At 41.2% G+C, this 23,748-nt stretch overlaps 1 protein-coding gene across 1 annotated transcript in view; it reads left to right on the forward strand.

The window, feature by feature from the left end:
* PDE11A (phosphodiesterase 11A) overlaps positions 1 to 23,748 on the forward strand; it is a 393,899-nt gene that overhangs the window by 238,552 nt on the left and 131,599 nt on the right. Inside the window, exon 8 of the mRNA XM_012806178.2 lies at positions 16,613 to 16,663. Coding sequence (XP_012661632.1) covers positions 16,613 to 16,663 — 51 coding nt within the window. The remainder of the gene's footprint in view (positions 1 to 16,612; positions 16,664 to 23,748) is intronic.

The raw sequence follows: 23,748 nt of genomic DNA on the forward strand, positions 1-23,748 counted from the left end.
CCACTTACCTCTATTAGTAACATTAATATGGTACATTTGTTACAATTAATGAACCAATATCATATTGCTGCATTATTAACAATACGTTATAACATTAACGTATTATGTTCTTTCTTTTTTCATATGTCCTTAGCCCTTACCCAGTATCCTTTTATTATCCAGGATCCCATTCATGCTACCCTGTTCCATTTAGTCTCATGTCTCCTGAGGCTGACCCTGGCTGTGCTGGTTCTTCATACTTTCCTTTTCCTTAAGGGTTTTGAGGAATACTGATCAGGTATTTTGTAGCATGGCCCTTTACTGAGATTTCTTCAATGTTTTCCTCATGACTAATCTGAGATTATGGGTTGTGGGGAAGAAGAACACAGATGTAAAGTGCCATGTCAAGGGTATGTGCTATCAACGTGCCATGTCACTGTTGGTGTTAACCTTGATCTTTTGGCTGAGCTAGTGCTGGTCAGGCTCCCCGCTGCACAGGTCCTCTTTCCCCCCCTTTCTGTACTGTACTCTTTAGAAGGAAGTCTGTGCCAGCCACACCTAAGGACTGGGGAGTTGTGCTCCTCCTCCTTGAGGGGCAAGTATCCATGTAAATTACTTGGAATTATTCTATATGGGACATTTGTCTCTTCTATCCCTTTCTCTCTCTCTCTCCCTCTTTTCTCTAGTAGAGGACAGAGACAAGTGAAAGGAGACTGCTGTACAGTGTGAAGAGTTCCAGGAAAGAGGTAGAGGCGATGTCAGGGCAGTGTGGAGGAGGGCATTGTACTCGAAGCGCAGACATGACTGCTTTGCAGAGAAGGCACCACTAAGTGAGCTGCCTGGTATTGAAGACAACCAGCAGAAACGCTCCAGGCAAAAGGAACATTGTGAGTGAAAGTAGGAGGTCCTGAGGCAGGAGGCTATTCGAGGCAGCTCCAGCATCTCAGCCCAGCTAGGGCGAAGGGCTCAAGAGGGAAAACACAGGGCATGAGGCCAGAGAGTCAGTAGGGGCCCGATCCCAAGGAAGCTCATACTACACCAAGGAATTTGTGCTTGATTCTAAAAGTGGTGGAGAACCATTGAAGGGAACATGATGCATTTGACATTTTAGAGAGATCATCCTGGCGGCTACGTAGAGAAAATTCATAATTATCCCTCTTTTAACCTCATAATCATACTTTGGTTCTCTTTCTAACAAAAAGTTGATGATGTTTTTATTTCATTTCCTGTTAAACAATTTTTGGTGGTTTTGCAAAGTGAAATCTGTTCTCAAATAATTTGCCAAAGCTTCCAGGGTCTAAGGACTGTGCTTTGGGGATCATGGATGAGAGTTGTCAAATACAGCAGAATGTTCGGAGGAACTTAATGTAGTCCATGGTAACCTTAAGAAATAACTGTTATTTGAATGCATTTGTTCTGGCTTATTTGTTTAAAAACTTTTCATTCATTAGTTCATGTTTTTTCTTCTGTTTTTGTTATGTTATTTTTCATGCTTTTCAAAATGCTGCGTTTATGATGCTTATAATGTACTGGGCTCTAGGCTATGTGTTTTACATTTATTTTTCATTGACCCTCTGCCAAAACAGCGTGGAGTAGACAACATCATACCCATTTCACAAATGAGCAAACTAAGGCTCGGGAAGACGTAGACATTTGCTGAGACAGCTTTGCGGCTTGCATTGCACAGCTAGTGGCAGAGCTGGGATGCGTGCTCGGGTCTGTGTATTCTAAAGGGCTGTGCTGTGCAAATTATACTGCAGGGAGGTTCGTAGGAATGGCCTATCAACTGTGTTTACCACTGGAGCCCTTGGCTGCTGTGACAGAAATAGGAAGAGCCGAGGTAAAGGGTCAGTTTCTTACATCAGGGGGCGTGCTTATGAGTTATGTGACTGTGGCGACAGTAATTAGGGTCGAATAATGACAACAAGCCCAATTGACTTGAAAGCTCAAGCTGAATAAAACACCCTCAGAAAGGTATCGTCCCCTTCCTTCTTTTTGATTCCACTGAAAATTACTAACTTCTCAGTAAGGGAACTGTTCCTTTTAACTCAAAAGCTTTTGGTTTCTCAGTGTGGATTTGAGGAGTCATAGCCAGGGTCTATGTGAGCCCCAGGAGGTCACTCCTTCATTCAGTCCTGTCTGGATCAAACACTGAGTCTGTTGACTCAGAGCAATTACTCCACAGTGTGAGAAATAGAACAGCCTTCTCCAGTGGAACAGGTGTGCCTTCGCCGGCCAGCTTCTCTGGTAAAACACTGGCTTGTGAAAGCCAGGTTTACAGCTAGCCAGGTTTATAGCTGGCTAGGTAGGAAACTGGCATTCACTTTGTGTGTAATGCTCAGTATCATGAGAGAGCTTTCCTGCAGTATGGAAAGCTTTCCTACAGGGGCAGCAGTCTGGGGAGGCTGCCTTTAAAAGACAGAATCACACTTAGCTCCCACAGGTTGGAACCAAACTGAAACCATTCAGGAGAGATTAGACTTACGGGATCCCTTCCCCTGATCCCCTACTTCAGACTGTGCCAGGGTGTGTGAGCCCTGAAGCCTGTTCCAAACTCTCTCCATAGTCCCATACAGAGGTGCATTCAGAGGTCAACTCTGAGGATGAAGCCTAGGCAGGCCCTGGTCGTGAGCTGTAGGAATTTGAGCACCTAGGAGAATTTGGGGTACCTGGGATTGAGTCTGGATGGCTCTGAGTACCTGGAGCATAATGTGGATGACATGTTCCCAGGGATCCATGGACTTTCCTCCCCAGAGGATGGGCCATAGCCAGCAAGACAGCATGGAGCCCTTCAGAGCTTGGGGCCCAGCCCAAGATCTTGTGAGGTCCAGCTGTCACCTGAGAGTCACCAAGAAGCTGATCAAGATCCTATTCTGAGTATCTCCATCCCAGAACCTGTTTTAATTAGGGCCTTAAAAGTCATAGTTAGGTTTTTCCAAAAAGAATTAGTACAGCTAAATTTTTAAAGCAATTAAAAACATACACAGAGATGGGAGGGTTAATTAAATAATTAATAGTAATCTTTAGATTATCTGCAATCCCCAGGTGCCACCTAAGGGATTTTTGTTTCACCTGGCCCTCATGAACTTCTTGAAAGTATTCGGGGATACTCATCAAACCAGATCTCAGGGGGTAGGATGCACAGGTCTCATTCACATTGTGGATAAAACATCTTGAAGTTATTATCTTCAACCCCCTGCCCAGTGGGAAGAGGAGAAGCCTGGCTTTAGACATGCAGGAGGCATCTCAGAAGGTCCTAGAGATAAAGGAGGGTGAACCTCCCACCTTGATCTCCTGGATATGAAGGTCATATACATGTACTGAAAAGCTCTGCAACAGCAAAGCCCAGGCGAGTAATCATCACTTTCTAACCAAAACATCTGCTTCTGGGAAAGGACACCAACAGGAGCCACCCAGCACATCAGCTCAGATACTGGGCCCAGAGCAGAGGCTGAGAAACTCTCACCTGTCTTGGCCTATTTCCTGTCAACGAGCATCCCTAGGTGATGAGTCAAAAAGCTTTCAAATCACCTATTTTATATTTCTGTTTCCAGAAGTGTGTCCCACCAGGAAACACTCTTCCCATTGCCCAGAAACTCCAGATTTGGCGCCATCAGACCTATCTCTGAACCTCTCACTCAGCTCCCTCCAAGCGATTAAATTCATCCTATGGAATAAAATAAAAATAAAGAGGAAAATGCCATTAAAAAAATCAGACATCAACTAACGAACAGCAGACATTTGCTTGTGGGGCGGGGTGTGGTGGGGATTCTACCTGGATTGTTGAGCAGTGAGACTTGCCAGAGAAAGATCTGTCTCCAGCAGGTCTAGGCAATTTGCAGCAGCCCCTGAACTTGGCAGAGATGAGGGAGAAGCTGCTTCCAGCTTGCAAAGGGGGGCAATGGCTTCTTCATTTAGCAAAAGCACTGGGCTCCCTTGGACAGGCCTGCCTCTGGGGAACACCTCTTATCCCCAATAAGCACCTACACTTAACTTGCTGTAACCAAAAGCTAAACTGTAATGGCTTCCCAAACCTCTGGTATTCAATCCCTGGGCCCTCTCTGACCTCCTGTTGTTCTTCCTCTTACCTACTCTGTTCCCCCGCCCACCTTGCTTTTCCTTGAACAAGCTAAGCACATCCCTGCCACAGCCTCTGCACCTGTGCCGTGCACCCTCTCCCTGACACCCACATGGCTTGCTCCCTCAGCAACTTCGGGTCTTTGTCACACCATTCGGTACCACCTCCCCAGTCAGTCCTAGACAGAGGTGCAGCAACCCTCCCGCCACCCTGTGCCCTCCGCTGCCGGCTTCTCTCCGCTGCCGGCTTCTCTCCACAGCCCTCACTATCATTTGACACACTATCGTTTATTTACTCAGCTTTGTTTTTCTGTCTCTCTAGATTGTTACCCTTTTCTTCACTGGAACATCCCTAGCACCTAGGAGATTCCAAAACATAGTTGATACTCAGTATTTGTGGACTGAGAAATCTTTAAAGGCATGTGTTTCCCAGTACTGGTGCCCAACCCCAGGTAACAGAATTCACCATCTCCAGCTTCAGTCCTGCCAAGCCATGAACCAGACGCTGTTGAGCCCCTCCTCTGCCTTCCAGTTACTAGATTCTGTGACAAGTCGGCTCAGCTGTTCACTGAACTGTCACAGTGTAGGCAACGGGGCTCCAGGTTCTCCCCCAAGCACAGGGAAAGGAGCAGCCTCCCTTACATTGGGATCCAGTTTGCCTGTGTAAGGCCTCCCATGCCCTTTTCTTCCCTTTTTATCTCGCCCACTGGTGTATGGCCCGCAGGAATGAATGCTTCTGGGCTCTAGTCCTTTTCTCCTTGAGTGGGCTTGCTCCTCTCAGATCCCTGTGCCCTGTCCCCACACATCAGGATCTCCCCTTCCCCCATCCTCGTCTAGCCACCACTAGTTATCCTTCCACATCCCGCCCACCTCCAATCCACCTCCATACAATCAGAGTCATGTTCCCCATGCAATGGGGATCGTTTATGCAAGTTCAAGAACAGATAACACTGCATACTATACCAAGGGCATAAATGCCACCAAGTCAGAGTGGTGGTCACCTCTGCAGTGGGCTGTGTAACTGAGGAGGGACACAAAAGGGGCTCGCAAGGTCACACGGATTAATTTAAAACCCTTCCCTGCAGTGGCTTCCCATCAGCTCTTATGAAGTTCTTTATCAACCTAGACACCCGACTTCTTCCCAGCTCTTCTGCCCCCTTCTGCTGCCCCTCATGTGCTCAGGCCTATATGCAAGGCGGGGTCCTTCCACCTCTTGCCCTTGCTCCACCCTTTGGCCTGGCTGGTTCTTTTCCTTTTCTGGGTCTCGGCCTAAATACTGACTCACTCCTCAGAGAGGCTGTCCATAACCAACTTTCCTGCCACCTCCCCATATGCCTCCCACCCCTCTCAAAATTCTCAGAATTTTGCAACTTGACTTCGTGGCAGTTATCTCAATGTGTAGGTTTGCTTGTTTAGAGTCTGCACAGTGCTTGGTATGAAGTAATTTCTCAATAGACTGAGTCAGTGACCGATTCACATATACCGCACCCCAAGTTGTACTGATGCTATTCCCTGACTTCCTCAAAGCTAATCTGATCTCTGTGGTGCAGACAGTCTTACTTTCATCCATGGTGACTAGGCATCCCATGGCTCTAGACGGTTTGACAGTGACCCAAGAAAGGCCTGGTCTCTCCTTACTCCCTTTACTCTGAGGGAGCTCCCAGCAGCTGTGCTGCTTCAAACACGAAGTGCTCCACGGTGTTCCTGCACCAGTGCAAATAAACCATGTCTCTGTCTCTCAAAGTATAATGGTAGCCCTGTGGATTATGCAAAAACCATGGGGGAAGAGCTTTAGAAAATAAGCCTATATAAATATTTAATAACGTGCTACTCAGAAGTATGGCCTTAAATGAAATCAAACTACTAATAGTTTCTGATATATAAATTATAGATTCAAAGAGCCATTGGCACCTATTATAGTTGTTTTTGAAATAGCAATAACCAATCCAAGTTGTTCAATTAGCCCAGGAGAATGTTATGTTCTTTTCTGTTCTTATTAGCAAACAAGAAAAGCAAGTAAGCAAGGAGTTCATTAGAAAAGCATTTGTGAAGCATTAATACATTTAATAACCTACATGATTAAGAAAAACAGCCTCACTTTAAAATAGAATGAGGGCAGTAATGCAGTCGTGGGAACGGAACACTTATTTTGAAACAGTTATAAATTATAGTCCAATATGCATATGTATAGAGTCATACTGAATCACGCTAAGAATTAATCATAAAAGGCCTTTTAAATATGTGTTAATGGCTGAGATCCTTCATAAAAGACTACGAAAAACTTAGACCAATCAGAAGAATCATTACCGTATGCAACTTTTCCCAAAAGAAATAGGCTATTTCTTTCACCTTAAGGACGTTGAAATGATTGAAGTTAATAATAGCATTTTCTGGAAGTTATATAACAGAAGTGAGGAGATTATGACTTCTTACAATTTTCATCTATAGGTATCAGAATACACTTATTCAAAGCAATACTATTTAATGATAATATCCTATATGTACTATGTGTGTTAAATATAAATAACATTCAATAACCATATGCTATAACCTCACTCATTTGAAGACTATCTACCAAACATAGCTATTTGAAACACAGAAGAGATTAAGAAAATAAGCACACGTCAAATAAACCACAGAATTCCTGTGCTAGAGTTCAGACATTGGATTCATTTGCTCTGATTTGAGGCACTACTCACAATGTAATTGCCCCAGCCATTGTGATACCCCTTAGTGGTCATCACTAGTTACTTAAGGCTCTCTCCCGTCTGACCCTGGAGTGGTACTGCACTTCCTCCCTTCCTTGAAATCAGAGAGAGCTCGGTAGCTTGCTTTGGCAGGGGAAATGTGGCTGAAAAATGCAGATATTTCTCATATTTTCCTGATGAGGAAACTGAGATTTAAGTTAGGTACGTAGGGCAAAGATGCAGGACTGGTGAAACCAGGAATGTGAGCTCAGCAGTCTGACAGCAGAGCCTCTATGCTCAAGGCCAAGCTATACTGCCCCCTAGTGACAAGTGGAGAAAACAAAATTTCACCAAATGAACAGGACTGGCCTATCTTAAGAATTGCTGTAGATAGCCCATAAAGCAGTTCATCCACATAAACGAAACCAAGTACTATTACTGACCCCCGTAGAGGGGGAGACAAGACAGCAAGGTGAATGATGCTAAGGGCGCCCCCCCCCGACTTCCCTGTCCATAGGCCAGGCTTTCCTCCCAGCCCCCGTGCAGCCCGTACTTTGCATCCCTTCTCAGATTATGTATAACAGATACAGCCCTAGGATACGTAGAAACTTAAAAGCCAGGATGAGAATACAAATGTGCCAGGAATTTGCAGATATTTTAAAAGGCTTTGAATTTCTATGTTATTTCATGTGTTTAGGGCTTCAGGCCAATATTACCTAGATTTTGAAAGACAAGCAATCTTCAGTTGATACTTAATTACAAAAATCTGGATGGCTTAGGGTGGCAAGTCCCAGCCCAAAGTCAATGGTGTTTTATTTATTTATTGCTTTTTAACCCCTGTCTGACAGCTTAGTGGCTTAAAACACACAGGGATTTTGCTTGCGGTCTTCTGAGTCAGGAATTCCAGAAGCACTAGGATGGTTGGTACATCCACGAGTGCCATTCTTCCAACCTCACATGCTCATTTCATGTCTTTGTGTCACATTTCGGTAATTTTGTCATAGTGACCAGTGATCTTTGATGTTACTGTTGTAATTGTTTTGTGGCACCACAAACTGTCCCCGTATAAGATGGCAGACGTAACTGATAAATGTTGTATGTATGACTGCTCCGACGACTTGCCGTTCCCCCATCTCTCTCCCTTTCCGTGGGCTCCTCCACTCCCTGAGACACAGCAATATTGAAATTACGTCAACTAGTAACCCTCATTTAATGGTCTCTAAATGTCCAAATGGAAGGAAGACTCACACATCTCCTGCTTTAAATCAGAAGTTACAAATAATTAAGCTTAGTGAGGAAGGCATGTTGAAAGCTCAGCCTCTTGTGTCAAACGTTGAGCCAAGTTGTGAATGAAAAGGGCGAGTTCTTGAAAGAAGTTAAAAGTGCTACTTTAGTGAACACACCAATGATAAGAAAGTGAAACAGCCTTGTTGTTGAAAAGCAGACAGTTTAGTGGTCTGGATGGAAGATCACCTGCACCACAGCATTCCCATAAGCCAAAGCCTAATCCAGAGTAAGGCCCTAACTCTCTTCAATTCTATGAAGGCTGAGAGAGGTGAGGGAGCTGCAGGAGAAAAGGTAGAAGCCCGCAGAGGCTGGTTCAGGAGGTTTAAGGGAAGATGCTGTCTCCATAACACAGAAGCGCAAGGTGAAGCAGCAAATGCAAATGTAGAAGCTGCCACAAGCTTTCAGAAGACCCAGCTAAGATTGTTGATGAAAGTGACTACTCTAAACAATAGATTTTCAGTGTAGCTGAAATAGTGTTTTATTGAAAGAAGATGCCATCTAGACTTTCACAGCTAGAGAGAAGAAGTCAATGCTTGGCTTCAAAACTTTGAAGGACAGACTGACTCTCCTGCGAGGGGCTACTGGGGCTGGTGACTGTCACTTGAAGACAAGGCTTATTTACCCTTCTAAGAACCTTAGTCCCCTTAAGTACTATGCTGCCTGCACTCTGTAAATGAAACAGCAAAGCCAGGTGACAGCACATCTGATAACAGCACGGTTTATTGCATATTTTAATCCCAATCTTGAGATCTGCGGCTCAGAAAAAAGATTCCTTTCAGAAAATTACTGCTTGTTGACAATGCACTTGGGTCACCCAAAAGTTGTGATGGAGATGTGCAAGGAGATTAATGCTGTTTTCATACCTAACAGAACGTCCATTCTGCACTCCATAGATCAAAGAGTAATTTCAGCTTTCATATCCTACTACTGTTAAAAAATAAATGTCAGAGGCCCAACACAGTGGGAGGGAAGGATCATTGAGCTCAGGAATCTAGACCAGCCTGAGCAAGAGCGAGATCCCATCTCTAAAAATAGATAAATTAACTGGGTGTTGTGGTGGGCACCTGTTGTCCCAGCTCCTTGTAAGGCTGAGACAGGAGGATTGCTCACACCCAGGAGTTTGAGGTTGCTGTGAGCTAGGCTGATGCCATAGCACTCTAGCCTGGGTAACAGAGGAAGGCTGTCTCAAAAAAAAAAAAAAAAAAAGTGCTGTAAAATGACAGTTGCACTGAATGAGGTTTATTAAACCAAGATTTTAGAGACGCACCCAGGAAAAAAACACAAACTGCAGACAAACCTATGGTGGTTTTTCCAAAGGAGAAGTTGAAACCCTCAGCATTTTAAAAGTAGACAGAGAGAAGGAAGAAGATGGGGTGGAGTGATCAGCCAAAGTGCTTACATTCTTGTGAGGCCCAGGAAATCCATATTTTACATAAAGCAAGGGCAATGTTAAAAGGGGAAAGAAAGCACCAGTTATGTAGATATCCCTGAGCAGGTGGAAGAATGTCTGATTTTGTCTCGTCTCCTGTTACCTAGAAAGATAAACTCATCATTCATGATTAGTGTGGAATAAGATGGACTTTGGTTTTAGGTGCTGGACATCGGTGCAGTCTGCATGTCCTTGCTTATAGGAGGTTAGCAACGAATTTCCTTAATGAATGATCTGTGGGGCCAGTTCTCCATAAGTGCCTGAGGCTTTTGTCTTCTCTTTTTGCATGAGGAATTAAAAGATGGGGCTGAGACTTTGCTTTTCTTTTTACATTATTTAAGAAATACATTTTGTAAGGCAATGACTCTCATACATAGTAATGTCTCTGAAGGATCCTCTGTCTCAGAGGGTCGGGGCAAAGTTAATAGAAAACCTTCTGCAAAGGATTCACCATTCTAGATGCCATTAAGAATATTTATGATTCATGGAAAGAACTCAAAATATCAACATTGACAGAAGTTTGGAAGAAGTTGATTCCAACCCCCCTGGTGACTTTGAAGAGTTTAAGGCTTCAGTGGAGAAAGTCACAGAGATGGAGATGGAAATAGCCAGAGAATTAGAATTTGAAGTGGAGCTGGAAGGTATGACTGAATTTCTACAATCTCATGATAAAATTTCAATGGATGTGGAGTTGCTTCGTATGGATGAGCAAAAAAGGGATTTCTTAAGGTGGTATCTACTTCTGGTGAAGAAGCTGTGGACACTGTTTAAATGACAACAAAGGATACAGAACAAAACATCAGGCTGGGCACAGTGACTTACACATGTAATCCTAGCCCTCCGGGAGGCCAAGGTGGGTAGACTGCTTGAGCTCAGTAGTTTGAGACCAGCCTGAGCAAGAGCAAAACGCTGTCTCTACTGAAAATAAAAAAATTAGGCAGGTATGGTGGCATGCACATGTAGTCCCAGCTACACAGGAGGCTGAGACAGGAAGGTCTCTCAAGCTCAGGATTTTGAGGTTGTTGTGATGCTTTGTTGAGCTCTGATGACACCATAGGACTCTACCTGGGGAGGCAGAGAGAGATTCTGTCTCAAAAGAAAAAAAGAATAGTATACAACTTAGTTGTTGTAGCAGTGGCAGGGTTTGAGAGGATCGATTCTAAGTTTTGAGAGAAGTTCTGCTGTGGATAAAATGCTATCAAACAGGGTGGCGTCTATGGCTCAGAAAGGTAGGGCACTGGCTCCATATGCCGGAGGTGGAGGGTTCAAACCCAGCCCTGGCCAGAAGCTAAAAAAAAAAAAAAGTGCTATCAAACAGTATTGCATGCTACAGAGAAATCTTTCATGAAAGGAAGAGTCAAGTCAATCAATGGGAAAACATCATGTTGTTTTATTGTGTGAAATTATCACAGCTAAGCCAACCTTCAGCAGCCACCATCCTGATCAGTCAGCAGCCATCAATATCAGGGCAAGACTTTTCACCAGCACAAAGATGACAGCTTCTGAAAGGCTCAAATGATAGTATTTTTTAAAGCAGCAGAGCATTTTTAAATTACAGTTTGTACTTTTTTAAAGCTATAATGCTATCGTACAACCAATAGACTAGTGTGGTGTAAACACAACCTTTAAATGCACTGCACTGGGAAACCAAATAAAATTTTGTGACTTGCTTTATTTCCATATTCCCCTTACTGAGGTGGTCTGAAACTGAACCCACAATAGCTCTGAGGTACGACTGTGTTTTATTTATTACCCGAGTTTCAGCAGGGCAATAAATAAAAGGCAGGCATGCCTCGGAAGTAATTTATTTTACCTTAAATTCAAAAAGTTTAAGTCCTTCTTAGATTTCTAAAAAAATATTTTTTTGACAGATACACTCTGAAGCTTATGATAAAATAAAATCCTAGCAAACACAGTTATCTGAAGTATTTTTTGAACATTTCATTTTATTATACAACAGTTTCTTTAATATTTGGCAAGAGAAACTGATAACTTCTCAGTTTCGACACGTCTGTTCAGTCACCATGTCTTTCAATCCTGTTACCGTGTTGTTAAGAAATCCTAGAGCACGATTCTTCACACAGGCAGGTGACACTTCTGTCAGGGCATTCTGAGTAAATTGGCTTTTTACTCCTTGGGATTTGTCACCCTCCTGGAGAATTACCACTGATAGGAAAGCTTCTTTGTTTCCTTGGAGCTCATCAATATAAATTATTTGGCATTTTACTGCAGATCAGCTGGACTTCAGTCAGTTTAGTTTCCAAGTATCACAGAGTGCCACTTTGCCACCAGGACCATAAACATATCAGTAAATATTCATTCAGCCCTTTTCTGCCCAGACAGCCAGTCTGGGTCCTGAGTAGCGTCTTTGTTCCTCTCCATCCTTAAGTGGTTCTTTGCATTTGTATTCCTCTCAGCCAGCATCTGTAATGGTCCATATCTCATTTCAGGAGCCAATGGCTGCCCAGAGCCACAGTAAATTAACATTCGAAATGATTGGTGTGAGGGATCTGCCCTCCACCACTCAGGGAAGCTTGTGGGACAGCAAGCCGAGCATTTGGCTCTGGTCTTGAACTGCACGTAAGGAAGGGCAAGGCTCCATCCAGTAGTCCTGGCTCATAGCTCTGCCCATTGTTTTTCTTTGGAAATATAGCCAATTGTCTTTTCCTGCTGTGCAAACAACACAAATCATGACTTCTGTCCTGTCTTTCATGGGTCTAATAATTTCTTTATCTTGCTTTTTGTGTGTTTTGCTAGGAGCAAGTGCAATCCAAAAGCTAACTAAAGACAGTAGGGTTTTTCAAATAGTGGTTTATTTCAGAAACTGTAAAGATTTCTTAAGTCAGAACTCACTAATGAAACTCAATCATTACTGTTTAAAGTATTTTATAATTTAATATCAACACAAAAGATAAATCTATCTGGGATAGAACTTTTCTTGTGTAAGTTTAAGTTTCACAACTGAAACTTTTTGTGGATCAACTGTTTACTTTTGTATATAAGCTTTATACATATTTTATTTAGCTGTCAGAAAAATTAACTAGTGTGTATGTTATGGCTAAACTCTCATCACCTAACAATGTTTCTTATAGAGAAAGATAGTGTGTATATATGTATGTATACATATTATATATATAAATAAATCGTGTTTTACAAATGCCTGTTTTTTTCAAATCTATTTTAATGCATTTAATTAAAGCTTTTTTACTTGATCAGATATTCTTTTCCAAAAATGTATGGTCTTCCTAAATACTTGCTGTGAAATATATCTCTTAGGAAATTTAAGTAGCTTATAAAATTAATATAGTCTGGAATTGTGAAGAAAACTTTAACTTATCCCAGAAGGTTTGACGATAGTAATTTTAAAAATATAATTCTTTAATTTGTTAAGTTTTATTTTTTTCTTAACTGGACAAATTGGCCAGATTTCTAGTCTTGTGTCATATTATTTATATATATGTGTGTGTGTGTGTGTGTATATATATATCAACCAAAAATATTTTTATGGCAGATATATTCTGAATATAAAAGATGATCATCTTTTATCATCAACTCATGATAAAAGATCACAGCAAACACAGTTATCAAAGTACTTTTTGAACATTTTGTTCTATTATACAGCAGTTTCTTAAATATTTGCAATAGAAACTTCTGATTTCTTGTGCCACATTTTATTTATATATATATGTGTGTACACATGTAAACATATACATATATATAAACATTAATGATTTTCTTTTGAAGACTGCACTAAAAGTTATTAGAAATTACCTTTGTTATGGTTGCTTCAATGGCATCCATAGATTTGTCACAGATCCTAGGCTAATGAAGTTTTGTGGCTCTATTAGTTTGCTATGGCTGCCATACAGTTCTGGAGGCTGGAAGTCCAAAACCCAGGCGTAGGAAGGGTTGGTTTCTTCTGAGGCCTCACTCTTGGCCCGCAGATGACCACCTCTGGCTGTGTTCTCACAGGTTCATCCCTGGGTCTCTATGTGCCTGTGTCCTAATCTCCACTTCTCATAAGGACACTAGTCATATTGGATTAGCGCCCAGCCATGAGACCTCATTTTACCTTGTGTATGTCTTTAAAGAACCTATCTTCAAGAACAATTACATTCTGAGGTCCTAGGGATTAGGAATGGAATAAATGAGTTGGGCAGGGGCACACACTTCAGCTCATAAAAGTAGCATTGCTGAAAATGTTCCAGACTTAAGATATTTGATAACCTTGGAGATAAAATATTATAGCTCTGTGTATCCAACCTCAAACACAAAAGCTAAGCTGCAACAACTGGGCACCACCACCTTCCTCAGTGCATTCCAGGAAACCCTTTAGGGGCAAACAGTAGGAACTTCTTGGAAAGAGAAAATCGGAGTATTCTTAAAGCAAGACTCAGTAGTTCCCTTGTCTTAAGGAATCCTGCTCCTCTGCTTTGTTGGTTTTTCTAAAGATTCTTAGATGGGACAATGCTACCACCCTTTAAGACTATAGTCTGCCAAAGGGCCCCCTCCTGCCAAACAATCTTCCTGCCCATCCACATGGGAATAGTACTCTTTTGGGAGAAGGTGGTTAAAAGATTTTTAAGCTAGGCCACTCCTTTGCCTCCTTTAATGTATTAAAATTCACCTAATGAATTCTCAAAAGGAAACAGGAACTTTCTAAACAAGAAGATTCAAAAGGTAAGACCAAAAGCTTCCTTATCATTAACTTTGTTAAATTAGGTAGAACAAATATTAATAAATTCCTGTATCCTTAATAGATTAGCCAGAATAGAGGCTTGCAATCTCAAAATGAAATCCAAAAGAGCTTTGACTCCAAATTGTGGCCCAGAAAATAGCCAAGGTATTTATTTCATTAAAGTCTTAAACTATTTACAAATTTAATTTTCAAACGTCTCATAGACCTAAACATAAAATATAAAGCTATAAAGTTTCTAGAAGACAGCACAAGATAAATATATATATTCACAACTTCAGGACAGGAAAAAAAATTCTTAGAATGGAAATATGAAACAATAACACTGTATCTCCATGTGTGAGCAGACACTGAAGTAATATTAAAATATCAATATGACTTCTATATGTCTTTTATTATAATACAAATAATTGACAAATTATACTTCATCAAAATTTAAAACTTCTGTTCATTAGAAGACACTAGTCATAGACTGGAAGTTAATATTTACAAAACATATAGACAGGACCTTGAATCTAAAATACGCAAAGTACTTCTACAACTCAAAAACAAACAAAGAAACTACTGTAATTTTAATTGAGCAAAAAGTCTTAATCTATAATAATTGTCTGCTTCACTGATTCAAATAGTTTCAATTTAGTGGAGTTAATAGCTTTTAAAAAAATAAAGGAAGTAGGAAAAGTTGATTTAATCTAGAGGTGTCGGGGCAGGGGACAGCGTGCTTTGCATACTAAAAGCCTGGCTATGTGCCACCTGGTGGCAGAGATGTTTGAATTGCAGCTTGAGTTTTGTAGAATTTTGTTCAAGGTAAAGATAAATCTCACAGATTGCATCTGCAGAAATGAATTTGTAAACAGTAAGAAATTCTAATAAGATGACAGCCAAATTAAGTTTTACCACAGTAAAACCAAATCAAAGGAAGAAAATCTATCCAATTATTTTCACATTGAAAATACCAATTGATATTAGGAGGCAACAAAGATAATAATATAACACAATATCCTGCCAAATATTTATATGATAGGATCTTAATTGAATATTAGTACAACAAATATAAATTTGTTATTTGTATGCCAGGTATTTGATAAGTATTATTATTGCATTTAATCTTTTTAAGAACTCTGTGAAATACCAGCTCACTCCAGGGAATGTCTCCATGGTCAATACTTCTCCAGTGGAAAACCTTATTTTTAATAACCAAACCTCATAGAACATACTTACCTCTCAATAAAACATTTCACCTCCCAAAGGTGAAAAAAGATTGAAAACTATAGAAAAAAAAGTGAAATCACTAAGAAAAAAGTCTACAGTAGAGAAGATGTTACTTAAAACAAAGACATTTTTGTTAATGACGGTACTTTCAATATGTCTTCATTATTTGGGGTCCCAGGCTAAAGTTACAGCCCCTCGTGGACCATGTCTTTCCCATGGTAGAGGGAAAAAGAAAGTTGGCAGAACCATGTTAGTGCTCTTAAAGATACTGCTCAAAAGTGGCATTCATCACTTCCCCCCATTGGCCAAGCAAGTCACATACTAAGACAGATGTCAATGCAGTATAATCCTCTAACACAAAAGGCTCAGTGGCTCATACCTATAATCCTCACACTCCGGGAGGCTGAGACAGGTAGATTGCTTGAGCTCAGGAGTTCAAGACCAGCCTAAGTAAGAGCGAGATCCATCTCTACTAAAAACAGAAAAACTATAGCCAGGTGTTGTGATGGGCACCTGTAGACCCAGTTACTTGGGAGGCTGAGGCAAGAGAATCGCTTAAGCCAAGAGTTTGAGGTTGCTATGAGCTATGACGCCACAGCTCTCTACCAAGGGTGACATAATGAGACTCTATCTCTAACAAACAAACAAACAAACAACAAAAAAAAAACCAGAAAAAATAGTCAGGTTTTGTGGTGGCACCTGTAGTCCCAGCCACTAAGGAGGATGAGGTAAAAGGATCACTTGAGCCCAAGAGTTCGAGGTTGCTGTGAGCTATAATGATACCATGGCACTCTACTCAGGGCAACAAAGTGAGACTCTCAAAAAAAAAAAAAAAAAAAAAAAAAAGGTTCCAAATACACAGACTATAACCTTTCCTGCAGAATAAAAGCAGGGATGTGAGAACAATGAGAGAATGGAAGTAGACGCATGTGCACACTACTTTTTTATTTGTTTTCAGAGAATTTCACAGGAAAAGAAAGTATTCACATCCTTTGGGAACTGTGGTCTTGAGTCACACCATGTCCATTTGATGAAATAACTGCCTATAGGAAAATCCTGGTGTGAAATAGCCTTTCGTGTAGGATCTAGGTCACAGACTCGTATTAGATATGTTATTTCTCATCAGACATTAAAATCCACTGTTACTAAGGTGATATACATTATCAAAGCTTACTTTTAAGCCAGGAGACTATCAGAAAATAGTCATGTCTAGTTATTGAGTTCTTTTCCTTTCTTCTGAATCAGGTGCTATCATACCACGCGACATGTTCAAAAGCTGAAGTTGACAAGTTTAAGGTAAGGCGAAGGAAATGGTTGCCATGTTACTGCATGAAGTTAAACTTCACCTGTGCTCCTGACCCTTTATCACTTGCCTCTGTAGAATTAGTCTGGTCTTCTGGGAATTAAGGAAATAGAACTGGGCAAAGGCATATTTGGATATTTCTGTTTTAGAGGGGATTATATACAACTGAGTAGCCCCTTCCGGATCATTTAAATGATTCAGTACTTCTTTTCAATTGTTAAATAAGCAAGATGTCAGAAAAATATCTATAATGTGGTGAGAATCAGGACATCTGGTTTGGGTATTAGGTTTATCTCTAACCTGCTGTTCACTTAAAGTCTTACCGCCAATAACTTCATCTGCAAAAATAAGTGAAGCGACTGAGATAACAGCTAGCACTCCCCAAGTGCTTCCTGTGTGCCAGGCACAACACCTTACCTGTGTTAATTCATTTAATCCTCATGATCACGTGCAAGTACATAGTCTTTTACAGATGAGTAAACTGAGGCACAGAGCTGTTGAGTAGCCAGGGCAATGTCAAATGATTGTGACAGGTGGAGAAATCTGGCCCCAGAAATGAAGTTCTTAACTACCACACTTCACTGCCACACAGGGTGACCTCCTTAAAGCTTCAACATCTGATAAGTCTGTAAAGTATTACTTTAGTCACCACCATCCCTTTAAATGCAGTTCAAAATTCTTTCTTGTCTCTCTGTACTCCTACAAGATAGTTTTTAGTGATGGTCAAAACATAGGCGTGTAGGGAACCTGGTTCTCTTCCCTTTTGAAAGTTTTGGTGTCTGCCTTTTAAAACGTATATGGAGGTTCAGAGAATTATCAGAAAAAAACTACCACAATGGTAAGAAAGATCATGGTTTATGTTACAATATTAGTATGTATTATTACGTGGTGATGTCTGCTTTTGTAAGAGTTTCATTTGCACATAGATGGCACAGAGGACTTTGGGCTTGATAACTGAATCAGATCATTAGAATTGAGTCATGTGAACAATGAAAGGGAAAAAGGAAGACCCCAAACACTGAGAGTTGGGGTAGGAGAACTACTCTCACAAGGTCAAGGACAACACACCTCTACTGGCATATGAGGTGTTTGAGCACCATCCGGGATATGGTTTACTATGTGCTTAGAGAGACACTTAGGGGAAAAGACCTGCAATGGTTACCCCGATCAAAGGGAGACATGCGGTGCCAGCAAGAGGTGACAGCTGACAACAGAAGGAGAAGACAGAGCAACCAAAACCACAGCAAAGAGGGCCCCTTTGTTGCACAGGCAAACATCCTACATAGCGACTAGAATTTGAGTTCCATCAGGGCAGAGCTTTTGGTGTCTTTTTGTTCACTGCTATATCTCTACTGCCTTTTAGAGTTCTTAGAACAGAGTAACACTAAATAAATACTTGTTGAGTGGATAAATGAATGAAGGACACATAAGTCCAAGAAATATCTGGGCTCTAGAATTCAAAATGATTAGTTATCATGGCTAACAAGCACATGAAAACATGCTCATCATCTTTAATCATCAGAGAAATGCAAATCAAAATCACTCTCAGATATCACCTAATCTCAGCAAGATTAGCCCACATCACAAAGTCCCAAAACACCAGATGCTGGTGTGGATGTGGAGAGAAGGGAAAATTTCTACACTGCTGGTGGGATTGCAAACTAATCCAACCCTTTTGGAGAGAGGTATGGAGAATCTTCAAAGATCTGAATGTAGACCTTCCATTTGACCCTGCAATCCCATTACTAGGTATCTACCCTGAAGAACATAAATCATTTTACCACAAAGACATTTGCACTTGAATGTTCATTGCAGCTCAATTCATAATAGCCAAGTTGTGGAAGCAACCTAAGTGCCCATCAACCCGTGAATGGATCAACAAACTGTGGTATATGTATACCATGGAATATTATGCAGCCATTAAAAGAGATGGAGACTTTACATCTTTTGCATTTACTGGATACAGTTGAAATACATTCTCCTTAGTAAAGTATCATAAGAATGGAAAGATTAACATCCAATGTACTCCGTACTAATATGAAATCAATATGTAACAATTACATGTTCCTAAGAACAATAAAACACTATTATAGTCCAGTTTGGGGGTAGAGGGAAGTGGAAGGGGAAAGATGGGAGGATGTATGCCAAAGGGAGGGAGGACATTAGGTGGGATCTCACCTAATGTGTACATTGTAAGGGTGTATAACATGCCCCTGAGTGAGGGGCTCTTCTACAAATGGAACTTTGCCCTGGAAGTGAGAACAATGTAACCTAAATATTGTACCCTCATATTAATTTGAATAAAGTTTTAAAAAAATAGTTATTAAGAAAACATAATATTTAATTATCTTATGGATTTTTATATATTAGATTTTTAATGTATACACATTTTATAAATATTTCTCCATCAAAAATATTTGAAGCTTTTTAATTTTAATAAAGTTCAGTTACTTAGAAATCCCATTTATAGAAATACCCAATTCCTGCTAAGATGCTAATATGATGTCTACAGTAGTATAGTTTTGCTTTTATTATAATTGTCATCACTGCTAAAAGAGGTAAGGGGTAGCTAGACAAAAGACAGCAAGGCTCACAGTGGACTAAGACTGTAAGAGCTACTCATAGGACATGTTCAGAGCTCTAGCAGGCCAACCTTTCTGAAGATTATTGACCTGTGTTCAGATTTAATTCTTTGCTTAGAGTAAGGAAAACCCCTTTGTCCTTGAATTTGTCAAGTTTTTGTATTGTTAGCTTGCAAACATACTAAAATATTTAAATTTGAGAACAAAGGGTTATTTTATCTTAAAATCGTCAAGATTATTAACTGATTTATTCCAGATTTTATTCTGAATGATATTAACATTCTATCACAATGTAATTGAGATATAGTAGCTAATTACAACCAAGTGGGTTTTTTTCTTGACATATAAAGTAAATAAAACATTATCCTAATTGGTAGCTGATGTCTGTTATAACTACAGCAATAACATTAAAACGTAGTGTGCTTAAAATAATCTTGCACATAGACTTTGAAAAACATTTATTGAAATTTTAGGCTGAAACATGTACACTGGCATTTCCCTAACATTGTAGCTAAATAACAGTAAATAAAAGCTTTGTTTTAACCAATATACATGTCAGACTATGTTTATATTCAAATATATTATAACCTTTGCTACTTGCAGTGTTTAACAGAGATGGTAAAAAAAAATATTTAAATGTGTGCAGTGATTCAAAATCTAGAATCAGAGTTATCTGTGAGAATTCACGAGTTAAAGGATGGCTGAGTCCCAGTGTATTGGATTATATACGGCTGGGACCAGGCTAGTAATCTGGGATTCAGAGATTAAGCCAGAGTTCGAGAAAACACTGATTTTATCATTTAGTGGTGAAAAGATCTGTATGTCAAATACTGCATATATGTCTATGACAGACTTACTTGAAACCCACACTGCACCACATCTGAGATGCCGAATTGTCTGGGAGACCAGTGAGATGTGGTTATTTGCATGAGACTAAGAGTCCTCCTGAGACAAGAATTCTTCCTAATGGAAGATAGGCCATAGGCCTCTGTGTCCTGATTTCAAGTTCAACATGGGGTTTATACCTTGGACTTATCCCTTACCTCAGCCCCCCATGGAGTCATGATCTCTGCTGAGAACATGAGTATACACAAAAAGCACGGACTTCGGTATGGTTTCAGGGCATTAAATACCCCCAGTAGCACAAAAGAGTCCATAGTGTCAACAACACACAACAGAAAACAGGAGCCCAGTGGAAAGAGGTATCACTGTAGACTAAAGGCAAGGCACCTTCCTATGGTACACCTAGCAGAGGCTAGAGGAATCAATAAAGGTTGAGCAGTCACATTTTCAGGACAGATAAGGTGTACCCCTGTGGATTCCCAGAAATAAATAGGAGAGACAGGAACCTACTATTGGAGACTGTGATATGTACTATTAACTGCTCTTAACTCACTGCCATTTGTACTAGTAGGTAGTGGAGCCTGAAAGAAGAGAGATTTCCTACGAGATAAACCTGCAGTGAATCTGTAATAATCATGGGTGTCAGGCTGAGACACCCCTCGGCTTGTCTTCCTAGCTCACATCCCTACATGTTTTGGATTGTTTTCTCCCTATTCTAGGATGCTAGGGTCGGGGTGGGGGATGTGGGAATGGTTTTTTTGTTTTGTTCTGTTCCGATAACCCTATTTCCTCTGTTGCCAAAAATCTCCTTGAGAGGTGTGCAGAGGTGGGTGAGTGAAGGGGAATACAGTGTAAAAACATTTCTAGAAGTGTCCCTGGACTGTCCAACCAGGATATGTAGACAAAACAACGTATAATTGTTCATCCAAGACTGTCAAAATTCAGTCTTATTTTTCCTAGTGCGGGTATAATATTTATACCTCAGAAAATAGTCCTTTTGGTAGGGCCACCTATATTTCTGTCACAAAAAGATGACAGAACTTCCTGGAACTAGTGAACTAACTGTTTTTAAAAGTCTGGCTCATATTATAATATTAACAAATTATCCTTTCTAGATCAATTGCCCTGTGCGTCTAATGAGGAAACCAAGGATCTAAAAAAAAAAAAAATGGTTTTTAATCATCATTAACATTTACTGATCTATGAACTTGAAATAAGAAAGTCATATGTAGAAAATTTGTGCAGATTTTAGTGCCTGTTTCTATCTCTTCAGCTCTGTGCTAACAGGAATAATGTATAAAGACCATATTGACAATTACATCTCCTTGAAGATGGCTGGTTTAAAGGGTTTTTAATAAGCTGAAGATGCCAGCTGTGATAACATAAGAAAATGAGTTTAGTACAACAATTATATGCTCCTGTAATTTTATGTACTTTCCTTAGATTCCAATGCAGTGGACAGACCAGACAATTATCACTATATATTGCCAGTTTGCCAATTAAAATCAACTCCTGGACGTTCTCGTGGTATATTACCACCTTCCATCATCCCTTCTTTCAATTGAGAACTGCCTGGGTTATGGCTGCCATTGGAGAGGAACTCTTTTACAGCACTGTAACTGCCTCAGTAATTAAACACCAATAACTCATGCTGGGTGTCCAGGTTTGGACTACCTCTTAGATATTTCAAGTTTTCAATGTTAATGCCTCGGCCCCAAATTAATATTCTGGTAAAGTAAATAAAATAGAGTACCAAGGATAGACACTCTTTGTAGCATTTACAGAGCAAAATAAGAATGGCTGCATCAAAAATAGGACCTCATGGCCTGCTCTGCACACCGAGTGATGGGATGTGATTTACTGGGCTTTAAAAATAATAATAGCAGTTTGGACTTGACAAGATATTTTGATCCATGAACTAGTCTGATGTGTATAATAAGAGCTTCAGCCCTCAGGACACCCTCACTGTCATGCTGGTAGATGTGTCTGCCATCTGCCCTGCGTGAGGGCCTAGAACAGGCAGATGCAAATGGAGGCTGCTCCCTCCCCTTGGTTGGCCAAGTGCAAGGGGATGTCTGAGTAATTGCCGCTGGTGTGTACCTGGGGGGGAAGGTTTGATCCTTATCTTAATTGGCATAAAGTCACCACCTGTGCTATCTATGGCCCTGCCCACTCTATTTCCAAAACTGTGGAAAAGCCCAATCCTTGCCTTAACCTCTCACAGAGGAAGAACACGCCATGTAGAGAGGGCATAACGGCATGACATTTACCCAAATTCAGGGGCACAGAAAATGCTAAGGAGGGTGAGGTTGAGTCTGCCCCTCCCACCCCCCTCTTTCAGGGTGGGTGCCCCCACCGCCCCAGGAGAAGGGGAGATGGCCCAGGCCCCAGGACGCTGGAGAGGAAACAAGAACTTTGTCTCGTTTCTCTGAGGTCTCAGTTCTCAGGGCCTTCCTGACATCTGACTTCGGACATCTCCACAGCAGCTTTCCAGTTCAGCGCCGCCTCTTTCTAGATTGTTGGGAAGGGGAGTGAGGGGCAGCATGAAAGGAATTTGGGTATCTCCTTCTACTTAAGCTGTTCCGTCTCCTCTCTGTCCCCGCCTCTTGAATTTAGGAAGTTGTTTTGACTTTAAATAGTATTTATGCCAAGTTTAATATCCAAGTTTTCTTTTTTTTTTTAATCATCAGAGAAAGTTATTGAACTTTCACCAGGAAATTGACTGCAGAGGAAAGAGCTGCCTCAGCACCCTGCAGGGCGGCTCTGCTCAGGAGGGGCTGACCAGCCTGGCCTGCTCTGCTCAGGACAGGGCCGTAAATATGTGGAGTGCTTTGTGTTCACATGGCTGGCTCCCTTTATGAATTGTGTCTTAATCAAATGCCAGATCAGAAAAGGGCTGCTTGTACTTTGTCACTCTTGAATATGGAAGACACTGGGGCGGCAGGTGCGGGGGGAACAGGGCTGCGGGCACCGGTGGCCTTTCCTCCTGCTGAGCTCAGTGGCTATGGATTGAGGACCCTTCAAGGACCCACCTGACCAAAATACATCCTGTGGTGACCCTCCCCTCCCCTCCCATCAACTTAAACAGCCACTATTTGTCACTTCTTTCCATTTGAAAACAAAGCAGGGACACTTTCTCCAGAAGGCCACTGGGAGCTCTACTTTCCCTGGGAGGAAGAATGGCCCCGAGGCCTTCTCTCTCCTCCACTCTCCACCTTACCCATTACCACAGCCAGTGCCTGCGTTCCCTGTGGTACACTTGAAGGTGCAGGAAGTCCAGGCTGGGCAGTGGAATACAGAGCGCAGGGAAGTGCGGAGGACAAATCCTCAGGGTCCAGCAGGGAGCAGTGGACTGAGAGCCCTGACTCCTGAACTGTGAAGAGACCTGTAAAAGTTAGAGACTGCAGAACTTCCAGAACACTGGGGCATCTGGGACCTGATCATTCAACTTTCTTTCTGGTTTTCCTCATTTTCTTCTGATTAAAGCCATCAGTAACTACAGATGTGGAACCTCAACATTCTGGGCTCGGCTCAGCCATCGGCTGATGTTCCCTCCACTGTTTGTCCCATGTACACAGAAGCTACTACCTCCTGACCAGCCTCCCCCACACTCACTCTCCAGATGCACACTGGGGCTATAGCTGACAGTCACC

Source organism: Otolemur garnettii, unplaced genomic scaffold (assembly GCF_000181295.1).
Source record: "Otolemur garnettii isolate 467f Iridium unplaced genomic scaffold, OtoGar3 scaffold00048, whole genome shotgun sequence".
Lineage (NCBI taxonomy): Eukaryota > Metazoa > Chordata > Mammalia > Primates > Galagidae > Otolemur > Otolemur garnettii.